The sequence below is a fragment of the Rhinoderma darwinii genome, chromosome 5 (assembly GCF_050947455.1).
Source record: "Rhinoderma darwinii isolate aRhiDar2 chromosome 5, aRhiDar2.hap1, whole genome shotgun sequence".
Classification (NCBI taxonomy): Eukaryota; Metazoa; Chordata; class Amphibia; order Anura; family Rhinodermatidae; genus Rhinoderma; species Rhinoderma darwinii.
In genome coordinates, this window is record NC_134691.1 from 163414082 (window position 1) to 163441663 (window position 27582).

General features: G+C 40.6%; 1 protein-coding gene across 2 annotated transcripts in view; it reads left to right on the plus strand.

Annotated features, from left to right (window-relative positions):
• The window catches only part of PHLPP1 (PH domain and leucine rich repeat protein phosphatase 1), a 157313-nt gene that overhangs the window by 98787 nt on the left and 30944 nt on the right, over nucleotides 1–27582 (plus strand). For both annotated transcript variants that reach the window (XM_075826716.1, XM_075826715.1), the window contains exons 4-10: nucleotides 5131–5297; nucleotides 16161–16307; nucleotides 16468–16698; nucleotides 19254–19456; nucleotides 19688–19748; nucleotides 21494–21589; nucleotides 23925–24080. In XM_075826716.1, the coding sequence (XP_075682831.1) occupies nucleotides 5131–5297; nucleotides 16161–16307; nucleotides 16468–16698; nucleotides 19254–19456; nucleotides 19688–19748; nucleotides 21494–21589; nucleotides 23925–24080 (1061 nt within the window). The remainder of the gene's footprint in view (nucleotides 1–5130; nucleotides 5298–16160; nucleotides 16308–16467; nucleotides 16699–19253; nucleotides 19457–19687; nucleotides 19749–21493; nucleotides 21590–23924; nucleotides 24081–27582) is intronic.

The following is a 27582-nucleotide window of genomic DNA, read 5'->3' on the forward strand; positions in this document are numbered from 1 at the left end:
TGGTACCCCCCAAAAAATTACCCCATTTTGGAAACTAGATCCCTCAAAGAATTGATCTAGGGGTGTAGTGAGCATTTTGACCGCACAAGTGTTTTGCAAAAATGAGTAAACAATAGATGTTGCAGATTGAAAATTGCTGTTTTCCACTAATATGCCATTTCAGTGCCCAATGTGTTGTGCCCAGCTTGCACCACCGTAGACACACATGCCATAAATTGTTAAGCGGGTTCTCCATAATACAGTAATACCCCATATGTGGTCATAAATTGCCGTTTGGGTACACTGCCAGGCTCAGTTGGACCACCCTTTGGCTTTTGAAGCGCAGATTTTGCTTGGTGTATTAGTGGTATTTCAGCTTATAATGTGGGGGCATATGTGAGCTGTACGGAGTACATCAGGGTATATGTAAGCTGGGCGGAGTACATCAGGGTATATGTAAGCTGGGCGGAGTACATCAGGGTATACGTAAGCTGGGCGGAGTACATCAGGGTATACGTAAGCTGGGCGGAGTACATCAGGGTATATGTAAGCTGGGCGGGGTACATTAGGGTATATGTAAGCTGGGCGGAGTACATCAGGGTATATGTAAACTGGGCGGAGTACATCAGGGTATATGTAAACTGGGCGGAGTACATCAGGGTATATGTAATATGCGCGGAGTACATCAGGATATATGTAATCTCGGCGGAGTGCATCAGGGTTTATGTAAACTGTGGAGTACATCCGGGTATATGTATTATGTGCGGGTACATCAGGCTATATGTAAGCTGTGCGGAGTACATCAGGGTATATGTAAGCTGTGAGGAGTACATCAGGGTATATGTAAGCTGTGAGGAGTGCATCAGGGTATATGTAAGCTGGGCGGAGTGCATCAGGGTATATGTAAGCTGGGCAGAGTACATCAGGGTATGTGTAAGCTGTGCGGAGTACATCAGGGTATATGTAAGCTGTGAGGAGTACATCAGGGTATATGTAAGCTGTGAGGAGTGCATCAGGGTATATGTAAGCTGGGCGGAGTGCATCAGGGTATATGTAAGCTGGGCGGAGTGCAACAGGGTATATGTAAGTGGGGCGGAGTGCAACAGGTCATAATAGGATGATGTAATAAATGGGGTGAATGAAGAATCCATGGATTGGTGTGGTACGCTTGGAACCAATCCTTTATACACAGGCCGGGATTATTGGGTATTATACAGAATATCTGCGCTCCAGCGTTGCCTTATATTTGACTTCTTCACTAGCCCTATAAGCCGCGCAAGGCCCTAAAGTTTCCTCATCTCCGCTGCATCTACAGGGTCGACCTGTGGGGTCCAGCAAATGACGATGTCGGGTATTTAGTGAAATTCTACTGGACCTAAAAATGAGTCTGGGCCGTCATTTAGCATCATTTTGGATCATTGCGTTTTGAGAGTCATAACGTGTTATTTTTCCGGTGACGGAGCTGTGTGAGGGCGCGTTTTTTGTGTAACGAGATGTAATTTTTATTGGTTTCATTTTGGGGTACATGCGATTTTTTTTTATCACAATTTATTCCATTTTTTGGGAGATGAGGAAACCAAAAAACAGCCATTCCAGCACTTTTCTTTTTTGTTTTTTTTGACAGTGTTCACCGTGCAGTATAAACAACATTAACTTTATTCTGCGGGCGATACGATTACAGCGACACCAAATTGATATCGTTTTTTACGTTTCACTGCGTTCCTGCAATAAAAATACTCTTCTAAAAAAAATCATGTTTTAGTGTCGCCATTTTCTGACAGCCGTAACTTTTTTATTTTTTCGTTGATATCGCTGCGGGAGGACTTGTTTTATGCGTGGCGAACTGTAGTTTCTATTGGTACCATTTTACGTTACCTGCAACTTTTTGATCACTTTTTATTAAATTTTTTTTGAGACAAGATTACCCAAAAATAAAATGCGGTCATTGTTTTTTATAAAAAAAATTTACTGTGTTCACCGTGCGGTAAAAATAATGTGATATTTTTATAGATCAGGCCGTTCCGAACGCGGCGATACCTATTATGTATAGTTTTTTTTTCATATTTTAATTTTTTTTCTAATAATAAAGGAGTTGATCAGGGAAACAGGGCAAGTGTTTTTTTTATTATTTATTAACTTTTATTTATTTATTTTTCTTTCACATTTTTTTTTACATTTTTTACTTATTCTTTTACACTGACCTGGGGACTTGAAGATCTGGTCTTCTGATCACCGGTACGATGCACTGCACTACTTATGTAGTGCAGTGTATCGTAACTGTCATTCTTCATTTGACAGTGTATTAGGTGTATGCGGGAAATCACTTTGATTTCGGACGTACAGTTACGCCCAATCGCGGGAAGGGGTTAAACACTGTTGTCAAAGTATTTAAATCAAAAAGGTTGCTTTAAGACCCCCTCCAACAATTCCCTAGCCCCTTAAAGTGGTTATATAGTTCCTAAAGGGGTTATGTGCTTTAGACAACCACTATTGGTTAGAAATGTTCCTTTAACCCCTTAATGATCAGCCTATTTTAAACCTTAATGACCAATATTTTTTTTTTGCGTTTTTTCCATAGTCTCATTCCAAGAACTATAACTTTTTTATTTTTGTGTCGACATAGCTGTATAAGGTCTTGTTTTTTGTGGGACAAGTATTTTGTAATAGCACTGTTTTGTGTTCCATATAATTTATTGATTAACTTTTCTTAACTTTTTTTGAGGGGTAATTAAATTTTTTTATTTTGCCACTCTTTTTTGTGTCTTAGATTTACCCCGTTGACTGCGTGATCTAAATAACACAATAACTTCATTCTGTGGGTCATTACGATTGTGGCGATACCAAATTGATATAGATTTTTTATGTTTTACTACTTTTACACCGTAAAAACACTTTTTTTTTTTTTTTAAATTATTTGTTATTGTCGCCATGTTTTAAGAGCAATAATTGTTTTATTAATACGCCAATGAAGCTTGTTTTTTGCGGGACGACTTCTAGTTTTTATTGGTACCATTTTGGAGTACATGTGACTTTTTGATCACTTTTTATCAGATTTTTTTGAAGGGAGGATGAACAGAAAACCGCAATACTGCCATTGTTTTTTATTTTATTTTTTACGGCGTTCGTCATGGGGGTTAAATAACATAATCGCTTTATAGGTGGGGTCGTTACAGACGCGGTGATACCAAATATGTGTAATGTTTTAAAAAAAATTAAAAAAAAGTTTTCCATATTAAAGTATTATATAAGGGAAAAAGTGTGTGTTTTTTTATTAAACTTCATGATAACTTATTTTTAGTCCCACTAGGGGACTTCACTATGCGATCTTCTGATCGCTTTTATAATAACTGCAATACTTCTGTATTGCAGCGTATTATTGCCTGTCAGTGTAAAACTGACAGGCACCTGCTAGGTCATGCCTCATGAATGGCTTGGCAGGCATCCACTACAGGCAGATGAATACCTATACAAGTATAGACCATTGGCATACGCCAAACAATAATGCGTCCACACGAATCATAAAGCAAATATCAATACCTATACCAGACTGTGAAGACTACTAGTATATCCAGAAAATGAAACGCACATAGCACAAGTCATGTACCATGACCATATAAAATAAACTTTATTGAAATATACATAACACATTGGCCATCAGAATATAAAAACAATATACCACACAGTTAAAAAGGAGAGTATGGAGGAGCTGCGTGAATAATCCAATATATATGCTACCATACTATAAACATCCTGTGATGTGGTAACAAGTGCAGAGATCTATAGAAAAGGTAGTCATATAGATCAATATTTAAACAACAGAAGCAAATAGATATATTATGCACCTGACTAAAGAGCACACAATTGTGCATACATGTAAGAATATACAGCTAGAGCTACAAGTTGCACCCAAAACAAAGACCATGCTTTATAAGTAAAGGATATTGCACAAACCCATGGATTGCATGACCATTCAGGATCACTCCACACTGACCGCCCCCGACGCGCGTTTCGCCGTCAGCTTTCTCAAGGGGTCCACTACAGGCAGACCTGGGGTCCTTTGTTAGGCCCCCGGCTGCCATAGAAGCCATTGGCACCCTACGATTGCAGCATTCCGATGGGGTGAGAAAGGGAACACCTTCCCTCCAAAACCACTTGGATGTGGCGCTCGCTATTGAGCGCCTCATCTAAGGGGTTAAACAGGTGAGATCTCTGTTGAAATCGATCCCACCCATTAGAGCAGGTGTCCGGCTGTCTTTAGACCGCCCGACACCCGTCCCGGGCTTATGTCAGAGCGCCGTGAAAAGGTGGCGCTCTGGCATAAGTACCCATAACGGCCGCCATGAAAAGGCTCATTAGCGGTCGCTAAGGGGTTAAAATAAGCTAATCACAAAGTGTCGCCTTGCTGGGACCTCCAGCGTTTGGCTGTAATCTGTGGGGAAACCTGGAAATAAAAGTGTTCAACATGCCTGTAGTGCCACTTGAGGAGGAAAATAAGCATTACAAACTGCCCATTCAAATCCATGTTCTGTCTCTGTAATGCAGGACATGATAGGTCCTCCAGAGCCAGTGATGCTCTTTGTAACTGCTCTTTACTATGGCCAATTATTAGGGTCCTAAACCGAGGTCCCCTTATCCCAGAATCAACATTTATCACCTATCCCCGGGATTGGTAATAAGTGTCTTATTGCTGGAGACCCTACTGATCACCAGAATGGGGATCATGAGCCTCCTATTCCTCCTCGCTGCATTTCCCACAGTGAGAAGTTTGAATGGAGTAGAAGACGAGCATGCGCCCTGCCGCTCCATTCAATGTCTACTTGGCTGTCTCCATCAGTCCCATAGACTTTGGATATAGCATGTGACGTGTCATTCCATTCGAAGTTTTCCTCACTGTCGTCTCGCACTGGGGAGTAACGGGGACACAAAATCCCCGTTCTTATGATCAGTGGGGCCCCCAGCAGTCATAAACTTCTCACCTAGCCTGTGGTAGTCCTGTACTGTAAATTCAAATGTCTCCTTAAAAAAAAATATTACAGGCAAAGTGCGAAAATGTTATTGAGCAATTTTTGTTGGAGGGCAGATGAGACATTTTACATGTACAAGGTTAACCAAGTTGATTATGTTAACAACATTGTTGTTTTGCATCCACAGATTGCATCTCAGCGTATCAGCTCGGTAGACCTGTCCTGTTGTAACTTGGAACACCTCCCTGGAAATCTTTTCTACAGTCAAGATCTCACACATCTGAACCTGAAGCAGAATGCTCTTCGGCTTAATCCTGACCCTACCATTGAAGGGACGCTAGATGACCTTCACAGGTAAGACTTGTGGGTTACATTATACTCCCTTGTGGGTTATCCACCAGAGTACTTTTACAACGTGGCAATCAGATATAGCAAAAATGTGCATTTTTTTTCTCAAGAACTATGAGTTCCTGTTCATGGGATTGGTAGCTGCCCATGCGGAGTTACACTACATTGAAATTCTTGAGGGATATGGAAATATCTCTTGATCTACAGGAGCTGGGACCACCAACAATATCTTCTATATGTCATGAAAGTCTCTCAGGGGAACACTCCTGTTAATATATCCTTCTAAATTGACCCGGCTATATGTCGTGAGAGATTTAGGGGTCAATATATAAAAAGTAAAAGTGATGCTGATTGATGTTGACTAGATACTTTTAGTCCTAGTGTGTAATTGAATTTAGAAAACTGGGAAGTTAATATCCCGGCATGTGGCTTACAACTTAGGCCCTGTTCACATCTGTGTCGGGCCATTCTGTTCTTCTGTCACAGGAGCAGAAAAAGGGAGTATCAGTAGCAACGGTTCAGTTGCACCATCGGCGGAAGATTGAACCAAGTGACTTTGATGGGTTCCTTCGAGGTGTCTGTGGTTTTACCGGAAACAATAGCGCAGCATTCTTTATTGTTTCCGGTAATCTCTGCCGGATCTGCGGCGGAGGCCACTAATGGAGCCTCCAACGCAGATGTGAATAGGCCCTTATGGTACCTTATTTTTTCCTTTTGAAATGGTCACATAAATCCATGAGCTCACTTCTGTTAGATTTATTTAGTATTACATTGTAAAGATCCGTTAACGTGTAACAATAATTGTTACAATTCATTAGTTTCTATACTCTTGTAACAACTGTTTAGACTGTGCCCAGTCTAAGGGCCAGTACACATCAGCGCTGGCATCCGTTCAACCTTTCCGTCAGAGGAACCGATGAACGGAAAGCCAAACGTAAACTATCGCCTCTCTTTGCATTACCATTGATTTCAATGGTATTTTTTTCTTTCAGTTAGTGTCAGTTTGCCTCCATTACGTTTTGTTTCATGGAAACAATAGCGTAGTCGACTACGCTATTGTTTCAGTGAAAAAAACGGAAACCTTGCGGAACGGAGGCAAACTGTCACCAACTGAAAAAAAAAATACCATTGAAATCAATGGTAATGCAAAGAGAGGCGATAGTTTCCGTTTGGCTTTCCGTTCATCGGTTCCTCTGATGGATAGGTTCAAAGGAACAGATGAACAGAGGCCAGTGCTGATGTGAACAGGCCACAAGGGCCTGTTCACATCAGCGTTGGCTTTCTGTTGAAGGGTTCCGTCGGAGGTTTCCGTTGGGTGAACTCCTCAACGGAAAGTCAAACCGAAACCTTAGCTTTCGTTTGCATCCCCATTGATAACCATGGTGACGGAAACATTGCGAATAGTTTCTGTTTGTCACCATTCCGGCAGGTTTTGCCCAATTCCACATTCGACTGCGCTATTGATTCCATTGACAAAAACGGAAACCTGCCGGAATGTTGACCGATGGAAACGTCCAACGGAACCCCTCAACGGAAAGCCAACGCTGATGTTTAACAGGCCCTAAGGCTGCTTTCACCCAGCTGTATTTTGTTCAGTATTTTGGAATCCAAAACATGAAGTGGACCTTAACCCCCTTCCCGACATCCGCCATATATATATACGGCGCACGCCGGGTGGGGGAGTATGGAGCGGGCTCACGGGCTGAGCCCGCTCCATAGAGCGAGTGTGTCGGCTGTAACACTTCCGAGTAACAAGCGGGATCCCACTCGAGCGCGATCCCGCTTGTTTATCCCGTTAAATGCCGTGGTCAATAGCGACCGCGGCTTTTAAATGACTAAAAACTGTAACGTTCCAATGCCCCCCCCCTGCGGCGAGATCAGGCGGTGCCATTGGTTGGCATGGCAGCCTGAAGGCCCCCAGGTCCGCCATCTTTGTACTCCTATAAAACCCTGACTCCGGCAGGGCTTTACGGTAGACTGTCAGAATCACGATATACTGCACTACAGTAGTATTGATCTAAAGATTGCTGGTTAAAGTCCCCTAGGGGGACAAGTAAAAAAACAGTAAAAGTTTTCCCTTTTCCCATTTTCCCTCAAGCACAATGTAAATAAAAAGTTAACATAACTGGTATCGACGCGCCCGTAAAAGTCTGAACTGTTACAGTATATCATTATTTAGTCCGCACTGTGAACGCCGTAAAAAATTAAAAACATCAGAATTGCTGTGTTTTTGTCACTTCATCTCCCACAAAAAATGCAATAAAAAGTGTACCCCAAAATGGTACCAATATAAACTACAGCTCGCTTCGAAAAAAATAAGCCCTCATACCGCTAAATCTACGGACAAATAAAAAAAGTTATGGCTCTCAGAATGTGGCGTCAAAACGCACATTTTATTTTAAACAATCCGTTTTTTCCCTGTAAAAGTAGTAAAACATAAAGAAAACTATATAAATTTGGTATCGCTGAAACGTATTGACCCGCAGAATAAAGTTAACATGCAGTTTTTACCGCACAGTGAACGCTGTAAAAAACAAAACCACCCAAAAGATTGAGGAATCACTGTTTTTTTTCCTATTCCACCCCACATATTTTTTTTCTCGTTTCCCACTACATTATATGGTACAAAAAATGGTGCTGCGAAAATCTACAACTCGTCCCGCAAAAAACAAGCCTTCATACGGCAATATTGATGAAAAACTAAAAAAAGTTATGGCTTTTGCAAGGTGGGGAGGAAAAAACAAAAGTGAAAATCCGAAAAATGGCTGCGGAGGGAATGGGTTAAACATAGGAAAAGTATCATGGAAGATTTGTACCGCTTCTGTGTTTTGGACCCATTTCTGGTTTTGGCTCACAAATACTGAAGCAAAATACTGATGTGTGAAACCAGCCTAAGGCTATGTTCACACGGAGTATTTTGGGGGAGGAATATCTGCCTCAAAATTCCGTTTGGAACTTTGAGGCAGATATTCCTCTCCCTGCACGCCGATTTTCGCGGCAATTATCGCGCCGTTTTTCGCCCGCGGCCATTGAGCGCCGCGGGCATAAAACAGCGAGAAATACGCTTTCTCCTGCCTCCCATTGAAGTCAATGGGAGGTCGGAGGCGGAAGCGCCCGAAGATAGGGCATGTCGCTTCTTTTTCCCGCGAGGCAGTTTTACTGCTTGCGGGAAAAAGACGCCGATGCCTCCCATTGAAATCAATGGGAGGCGTTCTCGGGCAGTTTCTGCCGAGTTTTGCAACGCGGTTTCCGCGTCAAAAAACTCGGCAAAATACCCCGTGTGAACATAGCCTAAAAGCAAGAAAAGATCAACGATAAAATTAGAGATATAAAATAATGGTAATAAAAATAATTTTTTATGATTAAACAAAATTAATCGTGCATGCATAAAAACAATTGTAACTGTTGGCAGTGTCAGTAAATATTGCATGTCTGACTTTTACAATACATCTACTGCTACAATCTAATGTGCATTCTAAATTGCCCGCATAAGTGTAATGATAGTACTGATGGAAATAACCGTCTGATGCTCGAACTGATTTCTCAAACCACCAATCGTTCGTCGGTGGCTGGAAATATCAAGCGTAAATAAGCCTTGACGTCGGTTTTCAATACAAAATGGCAAACCCCGCTACTCATCCAACAAGGTTAAATGGATTCCGCCATTATCTGGCCTCTTGATAAATCAGGTTTGTGCCAATATTCTGGGAGTATACGATTAAATCTTCACATTTATGATCCATAGAAGCATTGTTCTGGTTGTATCAAAAGGTCCCTGCAGTCAGTTTCTAAGATGAATTATACTGATAATTTAAAAAAAACAAAACATAATTGGAGAAACATTTGTGGAAACCCCCACCAGTAGGTACTTGTGAATTGGGGGGGTGGGGTACAGATCAGCCAGTGACCTGGAAGGAAGGGATTTTATAATAACATTGGTTTAGATGTAGCAGCAGTACAATGGGCATAGCCGAATACCCGTTTGTTGTGACCCGCTTGTTCATGACCCCCGTTTGATTTTACTTGTCATGTCAAATTTCGTAACCTAATCACAATGGTGACCACTTTGCAGGCATTGGCTTTGTCGTTATTTCACATCTAGGTCATGTTTAATACCTGCCTCAGGATAAAGGCTAAAAATAAGTGGAGGAACCTTTTACAAGTGATTAATAAAATAACTTGTGCATCAATGATTCCAAAACCAACTTTTTACATGTATTTTGAAAGCGTAAATGTGGAAAAGTCCAAAGATGTTTTTTCTCATTTATGTGCATTGTTTTATACCGAATGTAGTAGTTTCAAGAGAAAATTTTATGTGAAGATCCAAGCAGGTGGCTGGTCAAGTGTGTGTGCGCGCCCGTGTGTGTGTGTGTGTGCGCCCGTGTGTGTGTGTGTGTGTGCGCCCGTGTGTGTGTGTGTGTGTGCGCCCGTGTGTGTGTGCCTGTGTGTGCGTGTGCCCTGTTGTTCTCTGGCCGTAGTCTGTACAAACCTACTCGCGATGTCTGCCTCTTTAGGCCGGGTTTACACAAGCGTAAAATGGGCATCCGTATTAAGTCTGCACATTCTGACTACGAGTCTAATTACTTGAACTAACCTCATTATAGTGATCTTTGCCGACTTTAGTTTGCGTTTATTTGATACACTTGGGCCAGGATTTAACCTCGTGTTAAACTGGCCTTCGAGCCGCTGATTATAATGATTATGTTCTGTCAAGTACAAATTCCTCTTGTGATGGATTCCAATAAGTAGTAATCTTGCAACTTTATAGGGCCCTATTTTACCATTATTAGAATAAATGCACCATTTAAAGCCGTTAATTCGATACTTATACAATCTGATGCAACACATCGACTAGAGTGATCACTGCATTACAGAATACAGTTGCCATAAATAGCTCCTGTATTATGTTCATAGCAGTTGTAGGGTCATGGGGATATTTAGAATTTTCATGTAAAGTGAAGTGATTTCAGAATTACTCTCTTGTAATAGGAACAATTACTATTCCTAATTAATAGCAACAATATGTTAGGAAATTGTAGTTCCGGTGTGTCACATCAGCATTCGGTTTCCGATGATGGGTTCTGTCAGACCTTTCTGTCAGGGGAACCCATCAACGGAAAGGCCATCGGAAACCGTAGCTTCCATTTGCATTACCATTGGTTTCCGTTTGTCTCCGTTCCGTAAGATTTCAGTTTTTTGGACGAAATCAATAGCTTAGTCGACTGCGCTATTGATTCGGTCAAAAAAACTGAAAACGAGCGGAACGGAGATAAGCGGAAACCATTCGCAACGGAAGCATTACCATTGAAATCAATGGTAATGCAAACGGAAGCTATGGTTTCAGTTTGCCTTTCCGTTGATGGGTTCCTCCGACGGAAAGGTCTGACGGAACCCATCAACGGAAACCGAACACTCATGTGAACACACCCTTAAAGGGGTTGTTCAGTCCTATGAAATTGATGGCCTATCAGGATAGGCCATCAATATCTCATAGGTCGTGGTCCGACTCCTGGCATCCCCGCCGATCAGTTGTTGTGAAGGGGCCGCAGCTCTCGTACGAGCGCTGCTTCCCCTTCATTTCCTTTACTGCTCATACTGAATCGTCGGCACACTTGTAGCGGTGGTTCACAGTATTACAGCCGTCTTCAATTCACTTGAATGGGAGAAGGCTGTAATACTGTGTGCTGCCGCTACAGGTGTGTCAGCAATTCACAGTGTGAGCAGTAAAGGAAATGAAGGGGAAGCAGCTCGTATGAGCGCTGCGGCGCCTTCAAAACAACTGTTCGGCGGGAGTACCGGGAGTCGGACCCCAACCGATGAGTTGTTGATGGCCTATCCTGAGGATAGGCCATCAATTTCTTAGGACTTGACAACCCCTTTTAATGCATCACACAATATGTTGTTACTATATAAACATTGAAAAATATCTCTTTTGTGGAGGCGGACATTTTTGTAAATATGAAAACAGGAAGTACAGCCATATTGGTTGTCCCTTTTCAATTCGATTGCCTGCTTGTCAATTTTTAAGCGCATTCTATTAAATCTAATTCAAAGGTTACAACCAATATTTCTACACTTTCTTTTGTCACATTTGCAAAAGAAACAAAAATGGATGTGACAACTAAATGGAAAATGCCAATATATTTTTCTGCAAAAGAAATAGAATTATCAAACTTTGGCTGCTGCTCTAACTTACAATTTACCAATATATTTTGTATTTTGAGTCAAAATCCTCTTGCTCCAAAGGTAAAGCCTCACTTAAAGGAGTCTGAAGCGATAATTGTCTGTCCATTAGCTATCTGCTTAACGCAACTTGTTCACAACAGCTTATACATAAATGGTTCTGTATATTAGGCAATTTGCCGTTTAGGTTCCGTGTTTTTTAACTGGGATAAATCATGAGCAGTTTGAAATAAACTTGTTCTTTCAAAGACCGTTTCCTTCCATCCATCTGAGGGTGACAAAGAATCCTTTCATGAAATGTCAGCTCTCCATTCATTGTACTCATGTGGCTTCCAGACAGCACCTTCCTCCTTAGCCCCCTTCTCTTTACTATTCCTTCTTGTTGTTAGGCAACAGCGAATGAGCTGGCTACACATGCACATTAAAGGGACTCTTATCCGCTGTCTTTTCATTTGCTTCCTCTTGGATTGTCTTGATGTTTTGATAATCTCTGAAGTAAAGCCTATTTACTTCATCTGTGTTCAGAAGTCTTAAGACTCGGCTTCTGAGCACTAAGAAGTAGGGTGGCTCTGCATTCCTGTTCTGTTGATAATTTGCACAAAATGCAGGGCACCCAATGTCTGTCCAGAGGATGTACCTTAAATTAATATCCGTTGCTACAATTTCAAGAGGTTTTCTTTAGGACAGCATCTTTAAAGCGTTTTGTGTAAGTTTATAACATTCTTTTATTTTCACTATAGATAGTGTACAGTGTGTTTTCAATTTAAAAAGAAATGAAACCGCCTGAAGTGCTGTATACCATGCCAAATATTAAAAAGCACCTTTCATTCCATAAAAACCTTTGTTGATATGGACAAATTACTAAGTGGATTTGTGCTTACCCCCTTAAGGACGTGGACTAGTTGGCATGTTCAGGACGCAGCCCCATTTTTCAAATCTGACATGTCACTTTATGTGGTAATAACTTTGGAATGCTTTCACCTAGCCAAGCGATACTGAGATTTTCTCGTGGCACATTGTACTTTAAGTTAGTGGTAAAATTTGGTCAATACATTCAGTGTTTATTTGTGGAAAAACACCAAAATTTTGAAAGAATTTGCAAAAATTAGCATTTTTTTAAATGTAAATGTTTCTGCTTGTAAGACAGATAGTAATACCACACAAAATAGTTACTAGTTAACATTTTCCATATGGCTACTTTGTTTGCATCATTTTTTGAACATACTTTTATTTTACTAGGACATCACAAGGCTTACAACTCTAACAGCAATTTCTCACATTCAAACTGCACCCCTCAAAATATTCAAAACCGCATTTAGAAAGCTTCTAAATCCTTTAGGCGTTTCACAGGACTTACAGCAAAGTGGAGGTGAAATTTACAAATCTCATTTCTTTGTGTGCAGAAAATGTGTTTTAATCCGTTTTTGTTTATTTGTTTTTTTTTTAACACACAAGATTTTACCAGAGAGAAACAACTGAATATTTATTGCCCAGAATCTGTAGTTTGTAGAAATATCCCACATGTGGCCCTAGTGTAGTAATGGACTGAAACACTGGCCTCAGAAGCAAAGGAGCACCTAGAGGATTTTGGGGGCTCCTTTTTATTAGAATATATTTTAGGCCTCATGTCCGGTTTGAAGAGGTCTTGTGGGGCCAAAACAGTGGAAACACCCCCCAAAAATACACCATTTGGCAAACTACACCTCTCAAGGAATTTGGAATGGGCAGTGAATATGAAAATTAATTTTTTTTTCCAATAAAACCCCCTGCGGGGCCAAAACAGTAGGAACCCCCCAAATGTGACCCCATTTTGGAAACTACACCTGTGCGCATTTAGACCCACACAGGTCTTTTGCAGAATTTATTGGAATTAGGCTGTAAAAATTAATATCAGCATTTTTTCCACTAAATTGATCCTTTTAGATCCTTATGTGCTGTCTTATACTAACACATTAACAATACTGAAGTGTTTAGACAGTGAATAGACATTCCACGGGATACTGATCTAAAAGGATCCCTATGCGCTGACTAAATGAATGGAGAGAAGTGCATGACGCTGATTGGTCAGCGTCATACACTCCTGTACAACGCCCACTTGGTCAATAGTAAAACACGCCCAGTTGTCTATTGAGATTTTTTAATAAAAAGCACTGCTGTCACCTACATTACAGCGCCGATCTCCTTATGTAGGAGATAGGACACTTATAATGTGGTGACAGAGCCTCTTTAAGGCTCCGTTCACACTGAGTTTTTTGCAGGAGGAAAATCTGCCTCAAAATTCTGTTTGGAATTTTGAGGCAGATTTTCCTCTGCCTGCACGCCGATTTTCGCGGCGTTTTTCGCCCACGGGCATAAAACGCCACAAAATACGCTTTCTCCGCCTCCCATTGATGTCAATGGGAGGTCAGAGGCGTAAACGCCCGAAGATAGGGCATGTCCCTTCTTTTTCCCGCGAGCCGTTTTTTCCACTCGCAGTAAAAAAAACACCTCCGCCTCCCATTGAAATCAATGGGAGGCATTCCCGGGCGTGTTTTGCTGCACGGTTTCCGCGTCAAAAAAACTCGTAAAAAAAACTCTGTGTATTACCTATTTTTTTATTTCTTTTTTTCTTTTTAAACATTAATGTACTGACATATTTCTAGATGCCAGCATATTAGCCTGTGTAATGACAGTACACAGACAGTTGTTAGGGAATACTTAGGTATATCCTATCAGGAAATATGGTCAGAGAGCCCTGGGGTTCTTCAATAGACCCTTAGCTGTTTGCCCATATATAGTATGTCCCTTGATCGCGTGTCAGGGATTCCCCATGACGCGATCCAAAGGGCATCCCCCTTCTCATTTACCCCTTGAATGCTGCGGTCCGCTTTGATCGCAGCATTCAGGGGAATAGCGGCGGAGATGAGAGCTTTCTCTGTACTCCGCCGTTAGAGCGGGACTTAGGTTGTGTAATACAGCCATTGCCCTGCTCCTAAGTGCGCGTGCGGTCAGCATTAGGTGATGCGGCCGGCGCTACACTGAGTGCTATTGCTCATTAGTACAGCGCTGGCCACATCATGCTGACCACACAACTGCACAGCTTCATATCGAAATACATTAAATAATGGTATTGAACCAGTGCACGGTATCGAAACCGTATCGAAGTTTCAATGCATCGTGCATCCCTATATCAAATGCAAGAACGCTTCTGTGTATATGCAAACAATGAACTGATATTCTAATCCATCACTGGCATGATAGCCAGTTAAACCGCAACTGACCCCTGATTAAATTCTTGTATGGGAACACGTAGGGTCAGAATAGAGGGGGAATGAGCATAGGTGACCGCTTATTTAGATTGAACAGCTTCTGTCCGGTTGCACACAAGACATGCAGTGTGTCCTATGACTTGCTGGAGGCAATCTGTTGTGACACCAATAATGAAACCCGCTACCCCATGTACAAAAATCTGTATAGGCCTCATGCACACGACCGTAGCCATGTGCACGGCCGTGATTTTCGGGTCGACCGGCTGCAGAAGACGGCGTAATAAGGCATGTCAATGAGCCCGGACCGCAGAAGACGGCGTAATAAGGCATGTCCGTTCTCTCTGCGGTGCGGGCTCCCAGGCCATGCATGAACTGTAAAAACTATGGTCGTGTGCATGGCCCCATAGAAATGAATGGGGCTGCAATTCTCCCGTGGATTTTCGGGGGAATTGCGGCCGCAAAAGCACGTTCGTGTGCATGGGGCCGAAGTGTGTTTTGTCCAATAGGATTTACAATAGAATCAGCTGATGAATTACTCTTGTTCTTTATGAGTTTAGTTTGAACACATTGGGCTTTTTTCGCGGTGGTGATAATACGCCTGATTTTAGTGAGATACCAATAAAATATGTTTTACTCCCTAGTCACACTCCGTGAATTGTCAATTTATAATTATGGGACCACTATAATTATTGCTTAATAGTGAATTATCATGCCCTGGTATTGGTGTCACATAGTTTTTCAAGATCTAATTTTTCTTTGACTTCTTGTGAACGTATTCCATAATGGAGTATAGACAAAGCCTCCCAGTTATGAAATTGTATAATCCAGTAGTTATATGTACATCGGGATAAGGACAAAACCAGCCTCTTCCAGTAAGAATTATTCGCCCCCCTTCAGGTACAGGGGAAAATTGAATCTTGTTGTTCAGAGCTATAATACCTTCTGTTCCTATACACCACGCAACCACACTGCACCAGTCATCATATTCAGGCTTTAGATGACACTTTGCATAATTACCTATATCAAGATAAAAGAAAAACATAGTGCAGGACAACCAACACACACATAGATAGATATATAAAATCAATTTATTTTATATACTGACCAGGATAAAAGATTTTTGCACTTCTAACAATAAAAACATGGCCCGTCGATCGGTTTTAGCCCTAGCCATCGTGTTTGTTTTATCCTTATCCCAAGGTAGCCTCTGAGATGTATATTTTTAATTATTGGGATTCCTGTGGACTTGTTTCTTGTGGGGCTCCGTTGGGACGAACATATTGTAGCTAACCAGTCACATTTAGTCTTATGTATGAACCAGTAGGAGCTAAAGATTTTGTTACATTGACAGCTTATTATTTTTTCCTTTTTAATGGTCTTTCTTAGATAGATATAAAAATGAAACCAAATATTGATTTCACATATTGTTTTCTTTTAGATTTTCAAAGTTGAAGAGCCTCAATCTTTCTAATAATAATTTAGGAGACTTTCCTCTGGCTGTGTGTGGCATTCCCACACTGATGGAACTAAACCTTTCCTGCAATGGTCTTTGGGTCATATCCCCAGCAGTGGGAGAGATGAATAAGTATGTATTAGTACTCCTATAGTAATATGTACATGTGTTTTTTAAAATCTAAATGGACAATGTGCTATACCTAACCCTGCTTCTTGGTAGGCCTCAACCAGTTTACATGGTTAATTGTGATGACAAGTCCACGCTAATAAATATATTTTATTTTTTTAAGCCTGCAAACCTTTCTTCTGGATGGTAACTGCCTCCAAACGCTACCACCTGAACTGGGGAACTTAAGCCAACTCAGCTACTTGGGTCTCTCCTTCAACGAGTTCACAGAAATCCCTGAAGTATTGGAGAAAATGGCTGCCATGGACAAGCTGTGCATGCCAGGAAATTGTCTGCATGTGTTAAATTTGAAGTCTCTCAGAAGAATGCCTCAAGTCAAGCATGTGGATCTGAGGTATAAAAAAATATATGAATTCCAGTTAAAGAAGCTTGATAGTTTTATTGCTTGTGGGTTTGTGCATCTCTGCTGTAAAACTACTACATACTTGAATTTCAAAACTGGATCTTTGTTTTGATTTCCGCATTATTATCACAACCGTGTGTTGTAATCACAGATAACACATTAAAGGGGTTGTCCAGTCATAAATGGCCTATCCTCCGGATAGGCCATCAATATCTGATCGGTGGGTGTTTGACTCCTGGCATTCCCGCCAATCGGTGGTTTTGAAGGGGACGTGGCACTTATTTGAGTGCTGCTTCCCATTTATTACGGTCACTGCTCGTACTATGGATCGGCACACTTGTAGCGGTGGTTCACTGTATAACCGCCATCTCACATCATTTAAATGGGAGAAGTCTGTAATACTGTGAACTGCCTCTACAAGTGTGTCGGCGATTCACAGTACAAGCAGATAAGGAATGAAGGGGAAGCAGCGCTCATACGAGTGTCGCAGCCCCTTTAAAACAGCTGCTCGGCGGGGGTACCAAGAGTCGGAACCGCACCACTCAGATTTGATAGCTGATCCTGATGATAGGCCATCAATTTCTTACGACTGGACAACCCCTTTTTAAGGCTTTTTTTTTTTTCCTACCTAGTTTATCTGCGGCATTTGTGGCGCAGTTCAGAATAGCACAACTAAGGCCCCTTGAACGCCTGCTTTTGAAATTTTGTTAAAAATAAATAAAATTGTGTATCTATGTGTATAATGGCAGACTGTAACATACTGTAAAGCATCATTTTGTCATATACGCTTTTGTCCAACATGTTAAGGATTTATATATATATATATATATATATATATTATAGTATATTACAATTTTTTTATGTAGAAACATGTATTGCTATTGTTTACACTAAAAAAACATACACATTAACACACGCACTTGGCGAACATGGTGTAAAATTTACAGCAGAAACAAATTGGACCACATTTATTATACAAATCAAAACATTAAACAAATTTGCGCATTTTTTCGTTTCACTTCATCAAATCTATGAACTAGACAGCCTGATAACTGTGAAAATGTTGCACATAGCAGGTGTACATTTGTGCCATTGACTCTGATGGCGTGCGCCTTTTTCTAAATTTGGCACAATTGAAGGCAACTATCTCCTTTACGAAGACTGAGGTAAGATGCGCTAGTCTTGGTAAATGTGGTCCATTGTTTGAAAATGGAAAAAGTGCTCTTGTGCATGTGTAAAATGTTTTAGGTTCATTTTTTTCTGTTTTATCCCATTGAAGTCCATTGGAATAAATGGCAAACACCTGCAACTGGAAAGACCAGTTTAAGTGCCTGTCTGCAGCCTCCACAGTATGGGCAGAGTGTAGAAAATGCTAATCTTCCTCACTCTCCTGGATTAGGTTTTCCACCGGCTAGCAGTGTTGCATTGTGTGTGTGACTCTTGGGAAATTCAATAGTTTGCTATTCTCAAATACACAGACAGGAATATTTTCTCAGGTTATAACATTGCATAATATGAAGATTTAATTAAGATTTGTACCCCCCCCCCCCCCCCCCCCACCACCACCACCAGTCTCCAAACCTATGGGTATTATTCTGAAAGTGCTTGCCTTTTTTGCTGTACAGAATTGGAATTTTTTTTCATTTTTCTCACTATTGCCATAGGACTTTTAATGTGTTTACATTGTGCCATCCTCTCTTGCTTGTACCTGGCTTGTGATCTGATACAGATTTCTATTATAAAATCTTGGAAGCCAGTTGTGTTAAATAGAAGAATGTATACATTTTAGTTTCCAATAGTGATTTTCATTAATATGATCAATTATGGCCAAGGAAAGTATTTCCTTACTCGTCCCGATTTTAAAATGGAATGGGTTTTCCAGTTTTATTGTGATAAAACATAATTGTTGTATGAAGAGTATGGCAAGTTCTACATATTCCATATTTCAATTCCACACCATTTTAAAGATTGCTACTTCCATTTGTGAATGGAAAGATTTTTGTTTACATCCACAGTCTGAAAACCAATTCAATCGTGTCCAACTGACTGGACGGTTCATTACAAGAGAGAGCTCTGATACTGTCCTCCATCTGTCTGAGCAGAATATAATCAGGACCGTTTTTCAGCCTGTGAAGGTTCAACAAATGTTTTCATCCATTGACAGCAAGTGGAGGTCTTAAAACTGTTGAGAAAAAGAAGCAAAGTGTATTAGAACAGTTAAATAAATTGTAATTCTACATGATTAATCTCTATATAACACCCAGGGAATCCCTGTATATACTTTTACCTTTCAGTGTAACAATCAGAAGTACATACTTGCATAAGGAGATTCTCCAACATGTTGGAAAAATTTCCTTATGACAGATCAGTGTCTCTGCTATAGAAAATTCAAATGTCAGAACCTCACTGCACCTAGGAGCCTGAGGATGAGAATTCCTCACCAGCTGTAGGGGTTGGTGACACTTCTCACTGTTTGCTTGTGTGTTACGATCTCTACGCAAGAAGTATTTCCAATTTGACTTTTTTTTCTTCCCCCTTGTGGTCAGGTTGAATGAAATCAAAAGCTTGTTGGTAGATGAAGTTGACTTTTTGCTAAATGTAACTCAGCTGGATCTTCGAGATAACAAGATGACTGATCTGGATGTGACTTCTCTAAGCAACCTAGAAGTTCTGCACTGTGAGAGGAACCTTCTGACCTCCCTTAAAATTAGTGGTTATTATCTAAAGACTCTCTACGCGTCATCAAATGGTAAGTGGCATAATAGTCCCCCGTGTTTAAAGAAAGAAAAAAATATATAAAGTTTTCCCTCCAATAGAGTAAAAAAAAATTGGGGAAAAATTAGGTATTTAAGGGACCTGTTTAAATGCAGTGGTAAGTAGTCTTTTAGTTTATTAATAGCCCCTCAGTATTCCCAAAATGGTCTTTTTTTTATATTGTCAAAACTACAGTATCTCACCCGATTTCTTTTGGTTTTTCTAGCACTTACTCGTCTAGATGTGTATCCAGACCCTTGTAACCTAGTATTTATGGATATTTCCAGGTAAGGCCACCAGAAATAATTATCATTTTTTGATGATTGCTCAAATTAAGTAGAATTTGTGCTTGTTCTCGGTAATCTTTTATGAAATATGATGAAGTGGTGTAACTGGACCCTCCTCCATTCGTCCTTACTGTAAAATCACAGTGAGGAGGTGCTTGAATGGAGTGGCGGATAGGCATGCGCTGACAGAGACCAGTGCTCGGCTGCTTCTGTCAGCCCCTTAGACATTAACCTGAGCGACAGGGCGCATGCTCGTATAGCGCCTCCTCACTGCGATCGTCGAGTGAGGGGGGACGGGGGGGTCGCAGTGGGGAGGCTTGCAGCGATCAGACATTCATCACCTATCCTGTGGATAGATGATAAATGTTAATCTTGGGACAACCCTTTTTAAACAACATTCCTGTCTATTGCTTATGACTACATAGCGCTGATATAAGGGTTATGGAAACTGCTGAAACCCATGTGGTGAAGTGATTTGGTTAGCTTATTAGCACACCTTGGGGTATAAGAGGATTTACATGCCAATTTTCAGAAGGAAGTTAACAGTATTTATTAAACTTGCAGAACATAGAATGTATTGCCTCACTGGCAGTAAAAGTCAAGTTCTAAGTGCATTATGTAAGATTAGCGCTAGACTGCATCGGTGGAAAACCAAGTTTGTTAGATTTTTTTATTTTTGTATGTATTCTGTGAAATTTGATTACAGTATCTTAATCTTTAGCTTGGAACAATAACTTCATGTGTATAAAGGCTAAGAGCCATTTAGCAAACTGTTATCCTTGTGTTAGGAGTGTTTGTGTGCTTTTATAACTGACCTATTCCATAAGTGTGTGATGTGAATGGAATGATCGTAGCGATAAATGAGCTGTTGTAGTGTTCCTTTGTTTTGTACATACAGTATTCAAAATTTCCCCAAGTTCCCGAATTCATCTTTTTGGATTACTTTCTAGAACAAGAAACAAACCATATTAATTGTTCCAGAAAAATGTTTTTCAAAACAAGGAAGAACCCCAGAGCTGCTATAGACAGTCAATAGTTTTTAGTCTCCTTGGTTAAAGGGGTTGTCTGACCACAGACAACCCCTTTAATATGGGAGCCGCCACAGCGGTCAGCTGATAGCTGTTGATCTGGCTTTACACCTAGGGCACACAGCTGATTTTGTTGGGGAAGCCATGGCCAATCAGACGTTTTTCACTGCAAGGCTAATGTAGCATTCGGCTGCAATCACACGTGCAGTTTTTTTAAGACAAGCACAGGGATGGACAGCCAAATAAAAGAAAAAGTATTCATGAAAAAACTGATGTCTCTTTTCTTTCCCCTCCTGTGTGTGGCTCAAAAAAACTGCATCAAAAACGGTGTGAGATTCCAGGCCTACATGACAGCCATTCAGATGAATGGCCTCCTTGTTATCGTCTTTCCACTCCGGCTCATAGAGAGGGGGGGGGGCCTTTCTATGACGGGCATATGGAACCTATGTTCATTGTACATATATTGAGAGAACATAACCTATTGTAATCAAAAACTCTCTGATGAAGCATACGGCATTATGCTACGGAGTATACTGTACTGAGCATTTTATTGTCTGTTTCATCACTGACTTTTGGGTGCTGCTTTATTTTTCTTTCAATGGAACTGAAATGCTTAACAAACATTAATTTCTGTTCTGTTTGCTTTTCTACCAGTAAGGTATATTTACAAATTTATTTTTTTTTTACGGTTTCCAATTGCCTTAATGTTTTCTACAGGAATTTCCTGGATTGCCTGCCTGATTGGGTTTGTGAGAGCAAAAGCCTCGAGGTCCTGGATGTCAGTCATAATCACCTGACTGGCCTTCCTGCCCGGTGAGTGTTCTTCATGACTTGCAGGCTTGGATAACAAGCCATTATTATTGCCATTTTCCAGGCTTAGATGATACATTATACGTCTGTGCTGTAAAAGTGTTTTAATTACTGCATGTCGTCCCCTTTTTATTTTCCCAAGATTGCGAGGTATGGTCATCTGATAGCTGACACCCTTTTCAGTATTAGTGTATGTGCACACACACTAATTACGTCCGTAATTGACGGACGTATTTCGGCCGCAAGTCCCGGACCGAGCACAGTGCAGTGAGCCGGGCTCCTAGCATCATAGTTATGTACGATGCTAGGAGTCCCTGCCTCTCTGCAGGATAACTGTCCCGTACTGTAATCATGTTTTCAGCACGGGACAGTAGTTCCACGGAGAGGCAGGGACTCCTAGCATCGTACATAAGTATGATGCTAGGAGCTTGGCTCCCTGCACTGTGTTCGGTCCGGTACTTGCGGCCGAAATACGTCCGTCAGTTACGGACGTAATTAGTGTGTGTGCACATACCCTTATAGTGCGGTCAAGTTCTTCCTTTCCAAACTGATCAAACTGTTTTGGACATCACTTTTTGCAAGGGGGCATTGTTCTATTGAAACAGGAAATTACCTTCCTCAAATCACCAACGGAATGGCGAAAGCACACGATTTTCTAGAGTTTTCTATGCTGCGCAGCAATAAAATTTCCTTACACTGGAAAATGAAAACATTGAATACATCCCCAGACCACTACTTCTCCAATCATAGTGTGCTTTATGCAACGGTCACCAACCCTTGACATTGCTCTTGGCTTGGACATGTCAAGCTTGTTTGTGGCCATGAAGTGATGAACAGATTTGAGCAGTGTATCTATGTGTGTAGATGAAACAAAAAGAAAGCAGCACATCTCCAGATAGTGGGTGCAAAAAAATCCTCCAGGACTCGGGCTAATAGTCCATAGATATAGAGAACAAAAATTAGAGAGGCAACAAAGGAAGTGGTTATTCACCCCAGCAACGTTTCAATCCTACCCAATGGTATCTTTCTCAAGCAATGTGTGACATACAAAGTTGGGTATAAATACCCCCTGATTACAATAAATCAATTAACATCATTTACATAGTAATAAATACATGATGGTGTAAAAAAATATGAATATAAGACCAATATATACATACAATAAATGTGTCCATATTTATTGTATGTATGTATTGGTCTTATATGTATATATATTTACACTATTAGGCCCCATGCACACGACGGTAGATAATTACGGTCCAAAATTACAGACTCCTTCATTTCTATGGCCGACGGACATTTTCCCGTATATTTACAGGAAGGTGCCCGTGCCGTAGAAAACATTCGCAAAAATAGGACGTCCTATTTTTTTAATTTTACGGACCGTGTGCAAATAATTTATAATGTGAGAACGGCCCGCAAATGCGGATGACTGTCCGCGGCCGGCTGTGCCCATAATCACAGACAACAATATAATTCTAATCAGTCTCTGTAAAGGCCTATTTGTCTACCAATTATGATTTTGATTCGTAAGTTTTCAATAAAAGTATCATTAAAAGGAGTCGTCATTACGGTTCTAAATGTCCATCATTAGGGTTGTAACGATTGTGGGCCGCACACACACATATAAAATTTATATCTAGATCTGAAATAATTTGCGGCTACTGATAGAAACATGCTCCTCACGCCCCCAATAGACACTACTTTACAGTCTTCTGTAATCAGGATTTAAGTCGAATGATGTCTCATCATTAGATGTACAGTAAAATGAACATTTGTAATTATTATTTGTGAAATCTTAGGCTTAGAAGTGTGTATGCATTATATATATTGTTTTAAATTTCAGTATATTACTACATTATGATATAGACCTAGGGATGAAAGGACACAAAATTGAAGCAACATTCTACTTCTGCTTACCATATAATAATAATTATTATTATTATTAAAAGAAAAAAAAGTGTAAAATTACTGCTGGAGACATTGGGTGTCTCTGCATTTGCACTGTACATTGGAGGTACGGCAGGGGTATTTCCCGACGGGTGCCTTAGACAGATGCCACTGCATAGGCATATAGTGACATCCATTGCCTATAGGCACGTACAGTATGTTTTTTTATGCTGGCTGCCTCTGTATGGAATAGCGTGGCATACTGCGCTATTCCAAACCGTTGAATAAAAGGTACACTGAATCGTGAGCTATGGATACGTTGACTTATATGCCAAGCAGACATTGCAAATGCAGTGTAAATTCAGCCTAACCGTACGAAGGCTCAATACCCTCCTGTCTGCCCCAAGATCGTGAACACTTGTTAACTTTTTGTTTACTTGGCCTACAGGTTATTCTGTGCCAGAGGTCTGCGGAAGTTGCTTGCTGGGTATAATGGACTTAATCGTCTTCCTGAGTGTATTGAACATACCCAACTTGAGATACTTGATGTTCAGCATAATCGGCTCCTAGAGCTCCCGACAAACTTACTTTTGAAGTCAGACAGGTAACAATATCTAGAAATGTGCATGTAGCGTAAATTTATTAATATCTAAATATATGCAATAATTTATGGATCCGTGTCTTTTACTTGATATTCTGCTAACTACCTGTACAGAAAGTTTCCCTCGTTCTTTAATTTGTACAATCTTGTGTAAGCTTCTTTATCGCATGCAGGTAGCCCAGTCCCATTCTATTTTCAGGAGGAAAAATGATCAGGTGATCTTTAAATCTTATCATTGCTGCAGAATGTTTGCTGTTTATTCCTGTGAACTTCATGACTAGAGAAGCATGTGATCTATGCTACTTTGCTTGTCCTTGTCAGGAGCTGCTAGGATATGCCTGCAATCTATGATTATATCTATCAATGTCTCCATTCATTCCTAGTATAATTGTAATCTTACGTTTATTTTTAAGCAGACCGCAGGATTAGAACTTTTATGACTTTTTCCACTCTGCAAAGTAAAAGGTCTTAGAGGCCCTTTTACACCTGCCGAAATTCAACCGGTGCAGCGAGCGCTGCTCAATGAGACATCGTTGATCGGCGCTCGTTTGCTCCTGTCACACGAAGCTATGGATGGGGACGAGCGGTCGTTACTCCGATCGCTCGTCCCCATACTTTATCATGTCGGCAGTGTGTCTCCATGTTTACACAGGCAGATGTGCTGCCGACTACAATAATATTTTACGCTTTTAAAACTATACGACCAGCAGATGATCGAGCGTTTGCTCATTCATCTGCTGATCGCTGCCCTGTTTACAGGGCAATTATTGCCAACGAGCGTTCTATCACCACAATAAACATAAAACTTTTAGTGCATTTTAAAGGGAGTCTTTCACCAGGACACACACTGTCCATTCATGATGTCTAACAACCATAAATGCTAATATAAGTATAGTCAATGAATTTTTCCAATATAGTTGTAAAAAAATTATACCAATGCATTCCGGCCAGACTTATACCAAAAGGACACTTTGCGTGCTAAGTTAGAGGGATGATTGTTTTTATCTGCACTGACTTCTTCAGAATAGACTTCTGTGTGTCAAGAAACAAGGAGAGGTTGATTCTTTGCAGTTCAATGTACTGAATACCTTATTTTACTAATCGGACAACGCGCTTCGATTTTGAATTTGACGCAGAGTAATCTGGTTTAAATTCAGTGCTGATAAAAATATGGATCCCTATACTTCATTCTGCACATAATCACTGGAAGGATTCAGAAGAAAAGACCCTCCAGTAGCCTGAGGTTCAGTAGCAACACAGTCTGATATTCCTTTAAAACGCTTCTATCGTGTTATGTCAATCTATGCACAACCGAAAAAGGTGAGCAGATCATTTGTTTCCCATTGTACTGCACTACGGGTGCTGCTTGTCATTTTTTGTTGTTTTTTTTCCCCTGTATATTCTTGCCATATACGTCCAGCCCACTATAGGTTATGGATATATGTATTGCACTGGGGTGCCTTAGTTTTTGTTACCATAACATTTATCTGTTTCTGTTATACTCACTGACGTTTTCAAGCTTACAATAACTACTGCCTCGGTCACTTTTTGGAGAAATCATGAGGTTATGTTTACTCGCGTTCACAGTGTAGGTACGTATGTTGACGTCTATTGCGGGAAATACTCCTGGTATAATTGCCAAACATATCCATAGCCAATCGTGTTCTGTTTGGCCTACATCTGGCTGAAATGCACTGGCATAACTTGTCCACAACTGTGTTTAGAAAGCTTAGTTGACTACGCTTTCCAATACAAAGGCATCCCATACATTTTTTTAAAACAAAGTATACTATGGGAGTTTATGACCGACGTATGCAACTGTATGGCATACTGTTGCGTGTCTGGGCTATATTCCTAAGTTGCACCTTGTATAAGGGACAAGAAAAAGAGACTGGAAGCAGCACTCAGTAAAAAAAATGTGAATTTATTCACCCAACACAGCAACGTTTCACTTCCTCCATGGAAGCATTTTCAGTGCTGCTCCTATGTTTGGATCTTCTATATATTGTATAAGGGACAATTAGCAGCCTAAACTGGGTCTTGGTGGATCTTAACAGGGTTTTCCATGATTCAATTTGATCTCCTCCTTTACTGGGCTCACATTAGGAAAACAACTATGGTCTAAATATACTTTGAATTGTCTTCTCCTATTGGCCACTGCTCCTGCGCCACCAGTGTGTTTACGCAGGGAAGTGACATCACGTGACCTCGGTGGATAACCACACCGCGTGGATGTCACTTCACTACCTGGCATTGTAAACTTAGACTATCAACATGGAAGCAGTGGGTGGTTATGGGTGGCATTTTCAAAGCAACAAGTATATTTGGAACATTAATGTACCCACATTAGGAAAACCATTAAGTTATTTTCTGAGATAGGGTAGCTTTTGATTCCGCTAAATCTGCAACAAATCACGATACGTGAACATATAGCCTTAGGGGTAGGTCTAATAAGAAGCTGTTGACTGTGTCAAATAACAACTATCGAAATTGTGAATGCAGCTGTGAGCTATAATATAGGCTGTAACTCAGGACCAGTGCAAGAATAGTCAATAACTATATTTACAGTTACGTTTTTAAGTCGATTTTATGGAAACTATAAAATGATGTTCAGAGTTTTCAACATGCTTGAAGCGTATGGTAGAGACAGATTATTTGATTTGATATGAGCATTCAAGACGATAATCTTTGTCTTTGGTAACAACATGATCATTCTGACTGATGAGAATCTATTCTTTCTGTTGGAAAGCGTATCAGACATGCTTTAAAATTGTTTTTCTTGGCAGATTAGTAACTTTATTGGTATATATAATCTCCGCACATAACAGTAATTTGTCAAAAATCTTCTATGCAGGGCAATGCATGTGTTTTTTAATCTGTGCGTATTTATGGAAGAAAATGCCTTTTCCTATGAATAAATTGTCTAAAATACGTAATGTTTATAATACCCCAAGCTTTGCAGTGAAACCCAAAATGTTTTTAACTTTTCGTTTTAGGGGAGGAATGATATTTATCTCCTTGAGTTGTATTCCCCTCCCTAAGTTGTTAGAAATACCTTTCATCCATTTCTTATGCCCAATATTATGATCATTAACAGAAATTGTTAAGTTTATAGGTAACCAATGGAAATATGTAGTGTTCAAAGGCATATGGGCCCTAATGCAAAAAAAATAAAAAATTTCGGGACAGATATTCATCGGTCTTGTGCTGGGAAGTAGGATGAAGGTGGAGCAAATACGAGGTTGCAGGAAAGCGGGGATCGCTCAGGAGCCTGTTGGTGGGGAGGGAAAAGGAAGTATTATAAAATAGCCAGTTGGCTTAGTAGAAGGCCCTGACTGGTGGGCAGGCTTTCTCTTCTGCACAGAGTTTCTGCTTCCTTTTCTTTTCTGCGTGCATGCTGCTTGTACAACAGCTTCACGTAAATCATGTCACACGTGTAGTGCGGGGGGGTCCATGGGCACTCTGGCTTCGAAGCCCAGTAGCAGTTGTGAACCCCTAATGCTAA